General features: G+C 46.1%; 1 protein-coding gene across 1 annotated transcript; it reads left to right on the top strand.

The window, feature by feature from the left end:
- Positions 1 to 3,369: 3,369 nt before the first annotated feature.
- Positions 3,370 to 4,350, top strand: LOC144273546 (olfactory receptor 11L1-like). Its single transcript, XM_077832184.1, has one exon. The coding sequence runs from the start codon at positions 3,370 to 3,372 to the stop codon at positions 4,348 to 4,350; it is 981 nt and encodes a 326-aa protein (XP_077688310.1).
- The last annotated feature ends 1,679 nt before the right edge of the window (positions 4,351 to 6,029 follow it).

Here is a 6,029-nt window from a genome sequence, read left to right as displayed (position 1 = left end):
AGCTACTTTTTAAAAGGTATTTAGGGACCTAATTTTCAAAGGCATCGAGGACAGGTGCTAGACACCAAGGTGTTTTTTAAAAATCCCACTAGGTACCTAAATACTTTAAAAAAATTTGCCTTCAGCCAATGAAGGTTGGGATTTTTGAAGCAGTTTCAGTGAGTTAGGCACCAAAATCTCATTGAAAGAAAAGGAGGACTTTTGGCACCTTAGAGACTAACAAACTTATTTGAGCATAAGCTTTCGTGAGCTACAGCTCACTTCATCAGATGCATGTAGTGGAAAATACAGTGGGGAGATCTTATATACACAGAGAACATGAAACAATGGGTGTTACCATACACATTGTAATGAGAGTGATCAGGTAAGGTGAGCTATTACCAGCAGGAGAAAAAGCTTCAAAAACAGACTCCAAGGAGAGACTGCTGAATTGGAATTAATTTGCAAACTGGACACCATTAAATTAGGTTTGAATAAAGACTGGGAGTGGATGTGTTATTACACAAAGTAAAACTATTTCCCCATGTTTATTTCCCTGCCCCCCCTACTGTTCCTCACAAGTTCTTGTTAACTGCTGGAAATGGCCCACCTTGATTATCATTACAAAAGGTTTTTTTTTTTCTCTCCTGCTGGTAAAAGCTCACCTTACCTGATCTCTCTCATTATAGTGTGTATGGTAACACCCATTATTTCATGTTCTCTGTATATATAAAATCTCCCCACTGTATTTTCCACTGCATGAATCCAATGAAGTGAGCTGTAGCTCACAAAAGCTTATGCTCAAATAAATTTGTTAGTCTCTAAGGTGCCATAAGTACTCCTTTTCTTTTTGCGGATACAGACAGAAGTGAAAGTAAGCCGGTACACCCTGGTACGGCGTATGGTAAGAGCCGGTGTGCCATACCAGGACCAGCTTTCCGAGAGGGCAATTTAAAGCCCTGGGGTAGCAGCGGCGGGGCTGCGGTGGGGATTTAAAGGGCCCCGGAGCTCCAGCCACCGCTACTGCCCCGGCCCTTTAAATCCCTGCCGGAGCCCTGCTGCCAAAGCCCTGGGGTAGCGGTGGTGGGGCTCCGGCGGGCATTTAAAGGGCCGGGGCGGAAGCAGTGGCTGGAGCCCCAGGACCCTTTAAATCCCCGCCAGAGCCCCCCCCCCCCCACCCCACCTCTACCCCAGGGCTCGGGCAGCAGGGCTTAGGCGGGGATTTAAAGGGCTTGGGGCTCTGGCAGCTGCTACCACAGCAGAGCCCCAGGCCCTTTAAAGCTCTGCCAGAGCCCGGAGCCCCGGGGTAGCGGTGGCAGCCGGGAGCCCCCAGGGCTCCTCAGTGATTTAAAGGGCCCAGGGCTCCACTGTGGTAGCGGCAGCTGGAGCTCTGGGCCCTTTAAATCGCCCCTGAGCCCCGGGGCTCCCAGCCCCCTCTGCCGCTGGTAGCTCGGGGGTGATTTAAAGGGCCCCGGGCTCCCAGCTGCTGCTACCACATCTGGAGCCCTGGCCCTTTAAATCAAGATTTAAAGGGCCCAGGGATTTAAGGACATGCCTCTTCCGGTTGAGGCCACGCCCCCTGCTCAGGACTCCAGCATAACGGTAAGTCCTCTAACTTACTTGCACCCCTGGTTACAGACTAACATGGCTGCTACTCTGAAATCTCATTGAGAGTTTCCTTCAACAGTCCCAAAGTAAACCAGAATAATTAAAATGGAATCAATCCTATGAAGCATTCCTGAATTCCTGATCATGATTTTATTAGCGTTTTTCTCCCCCTTTGCAGTGTCTAAGCAGAACTGAACTGTATATGGTTGGATGTAATGTTAGAAGATATAACAAAAAGATATTTACTGTGATTTCCCATAAATTAGAAGTGTCTGAAAATGAAATCTCCAAATACAAACGTTCCCAATCCCAACTCTGTCACAAAGGACTTGATCCAGCACTCCACTATTGCAGTTTTGCACTGGGGATTTCAATAGAATTACAGGGGTATACAGCTGAAGGGGTTCAGCACTCAGTCACATTGCCGTAGTACCGACATCTGTGAATAGTTCAGCTGCAATCGATGGGTTACTCAAGTTCAAACGTACTGTGAGAGAAAGAATCTGGACTTCAGGGAAAGATGTAGGATCAGATTCTAGCCACAGTCAAACCAGTGTAGGAGTAATTCCACTGAAATGGATAGTGTTCCTCCAGATTTATCTGATATACCTGAGGGCAGAGTTTATGCCTTAGAGAATTTAACCTATTTTCCAAGCAGATAACTATGTTCTTGAGTAGATTTGTTATTCAGAATTGTTCTTCATATGATTATTATCAATCATTCAGAGCACATGAATCTGCTCTTATTTACACTGTTATAAATCAGGAATAGCTTCACTGAAGTAAATGAGATCACCACTGTTGTGGATAAAAGCCCAATTCTAGTCTTATACAAAATTAAGTTTGCAGCAATCTATCTATCTAAGTACTCATTATAAAGAATCAGATGTGTTGATTGGTTTTGATTGGACAGAGTGATATCCATTCTTTCCATTACCTAACTGAAAGAGTGTAATGCTTCAAATCTATCTATCTATCTAGCTACATGCCCCCCCCCATCTCTTTCTTTCTCTCTCTCTGTTGTTAGATGTTTGGCTGTGTGTGTGTGGGTTTTTTTGTGTGCTGCCCCAGCTATGCACAGACAGCTGGCAGAGCATACGTCTAGTGAACCGCCTAATGACCACAAGATTCGTTAAGGTATGAAAGCACCAGGCCAGGTTTACTGTCTCCAAAGCACAGTAATAGCACCTGGCAGACTGTACGAGGATACTAAGATATGTATGCCCATGACAATGGACACAGCTCAGTGAATGGAGGAACTTTCCATTCCCCCCTCGGCTGGACAAAACAATAGATTAGTTACTGCCCCCTGACCTGGCTAGTTATTACTCATCACCTTAAACATGTTGGTTCAATTAAAACATTTTTATTACATACTTTATCCTGACTTTGTCTTTTAGGAGGGGTCAGTGTGTTCCTGGGGGAATGTTTTTGTACCATCCTTGATATCAGAATGTTCTGGTACCACTTAATATTGGAATGTGTTTGTGTAAGTACTCTGTGCTTAGGACTTCTTAGAAATATGTATTTCTGCAATATCAGCCCTATTCTTGCCAAATTCTGTAAGCAGGTCCTAGTTCATACCAGGCCTCTAATACAAGGGCTTATAAGGCTCTCTTCCTCTTCCTCTTCCTCCTCCTCCTCCTCCTCCTCCTCCTCCCCTCTCTCTCTCTCTCTATCCACCTCAATTTCCTGCCACTTTAATTAATCATGTGTTTAATTCTAGTAAGACATTGTGTATTTTTCTTTGTATTAACCCCACAGATCTGACACTATGTGGCTATGGAGGTTTGGAACACAACAATTGTAACCCACTTCATCATCCTGGGCTTCCCAAGCCTCCAGAAGCTGCAGCTCTTGCTCTTTTTTGTGGGCTTGATCATCTACCTCATGACCTTGTCTGGACATATTGTCATCATCACAATAGTACGTCTCGACCTCCGCCTCCACACCCCCATGTACTTCTTCCTCAGCAACTTCTCCTTCCTGGAGATCTGGTACACCTCCAACATTGTTCCCAAGATGCTGCAGGTCTTCCTGGCCACAGACAGGTCCATCTCATATGCCGGTTGCCTCGCCCAGCTGTACTTCCTCATCACCTTGGGTACAGCTGAGTGCTTCATCCTGGCCATCATGGCCTATGATCGCTACTTAGCCATCTGCAACCCGCTGCGCTATCCGATCCTCATGAACAACAGGGTTTGTATTCGTCTGGCCATATGCTCTTGGGTAGGTGCCTTTGTTGTCAATGTTCCACCTCTGGTCTCCCTCTGCAAGCTGCCATTCTGTGGGCCCAACGAGATCAACCATTTCTTCTGCGATGCCCCACCCTTGCTGAAACTGTCCTGTAGGGACCCCCGCAAGGCCGAGACAGTCAATTTCATTGTGGCCACCAGCATCATCGTCAGCTCCTTCCTTCTAATCTTGGTCTCGTACGTTCTCATCATCGTGACGATCCTGCAGATCCCTTCGGCCCTGGGGCGCCAGAAAGCTTTCTCTACCTGCGGCTCCCACTTGGCTGTGGTGACCATCTTCTTTGGCACCCTGATGTTCATGTATGTGCGGCCGACGTCCAGCTACTCCAAAGACTCAGTCAACTTCAACAAGCTGGTGTCCATGTTCTACACGGTGGTGACGCCCATGCTCAACCCCATTATATACTGCCTGAGGAACAAGGAGGTTAAAGAAGCTCTGAGGAAAGCAGTGATGGGAAGGTGTGTACTGCTGCCCAAGGCTGGGAACATTCCTAACAGGGGTTGGTAATAGAGGGGAAGGTGAAGCTGAGTATGGCAGGGAGTGCGTGTGTGTGTGTGATGTTAAATAAGTATTCCTCTAAGTCAATATGTTTCATTCCTTTTAACTTAACTAACTTTACTATAGGCTTTCTCTCTCTCTCTCTCACTCTCTCTCTCATATGCAGTATAAATCTATCTATCTATCTATCACCAAGCAAACATCCCCCCCTACCCCCCCACACTCTCTCTTTCTAACCTGTTTTCTATAGTGTCCAAGGGACATATCTTTAAAGGTATTTAGGCAAATAGTGGGGTATTCAAAAGCACTTCAGTGCCTAAAAGTCATAGATTTTAATTAGGCCTTGTCTACTGTACAGGGTAAGTTGATGTATGTTACGTAACTTGCGTAACTTAAGTCGACATAGTTTACATCGACTCGCCGCAGTGTCTACCCTGCTCTATGTTGGTGGGAGAGGCTCTCTTATCGACATAGCTTCCACCTCTCATTGAGGTCATATATTGAAGTTGACGGGAGAGCGCTTTCCCAGCGACTTATTGCATCTTCACCAGACCCGCTAAATCAACACCGCTGCATCAATCACAGCACTGCCAATTTAGCCCCATAGTGAAGACAAATCCTTAGTGTTAGATGCCTAGGTGCATTTGGAAATCCCATGAGTTCCTAAATTTCTTTAAAAATCTGGCCTTGTTTCTATTCGATTGTCTGTCAGTCTATTGTTTGCCACTATAATCTATCCACTATCCTTTCACAGATAGTGACTCTCTCTCCCTCAGTCCATCCAGGGTCTTGTACTACACCCGTGATATCTGAACACCTCCCTGCTGGACCATCCTCTTCTCCTCCATTATTATACCATATTGCATAGTTTAAACAGTTATGTATGCAAGCAGATGTTTTAACTATTGTAAAAGTCATTTGCAATTATAAATTTAAATTAATAAATATATCTGTCATCTAGCCAATCTCTCTCTCTCTCTTTCTAATGTGTCTATGAACGTATCATCTGGGAATCCTGAGTGAAATCCTGGCCCCATTAAGGCCTGTTGGTGCATGATCTCACCTGGACTAAGTTATTCTCATTGGGTAGATCTGCCATCTGAGCTGGGAGTGTGGTTCCCCTCGTGGGAGTACAAAGAGCGGTATAGCCATATAGTAGCACTGCTAGTCGCAGCAGGGGCACGGCTGAGCTGTTCCAAGTACAAAACCTGCTGTCCGTGGAACAGCTTCAACAAGAGAGTCAGAGGGAAACCTACAGCAGAATATCCCATAGGCCTCTGGCTAGGACACCCACCCCAGAGGTGGGGGGTGTTCCTCCTCTACTCCTTTCTCCCCTCAGACAGAGAGTGGACTTCACTTGATCCAGAGGCACCCCCTACCCCCTCCTTGGCATCTCCCATTGGCTAGGTTAGATGGCTCCCCGCCTAGCATGCTGGCTAGTGTGAATCCCGTTCTGAGGCAGCTATCTCTCCTCATTCATTGGAGAGGGAGCTGAGGTGCCTAACCCAGGCTTTGGGGATCCCAGTGATTTCCTAAATCCCTACAAGCTAGGTGCTGTCAAGCTCAATATCAAAACACCTAAGTCCCTCTGGGAATCTATCCCCAGGTATCGCCTCCCAGCAACAACTTTGAGTGATGCATGTTGCATTGTTTTCCTAACTGCAAGCTGTAACTAATGTGTTTATGGA

This window comes from Eretmochelys imbricata, chromosome 13 (genome assembly GCF_965152235.1).
Source record: "Eretmochelys imbricata isolate rEreImb1 chromosome 13, rEreImb1.hap1, whole genome shotgun sequence".
Classification (NCBI taxonomy): Eukaryota; Metazoa; Chordata; order Testudines; family Cheloniidae; genus Eretmochelys; species Eretmochelys imbricata.
Note: the sequence above shows the minus strand (reverse complement) of the source record. Positions and strands in the feature narration are given on the sequence as shown.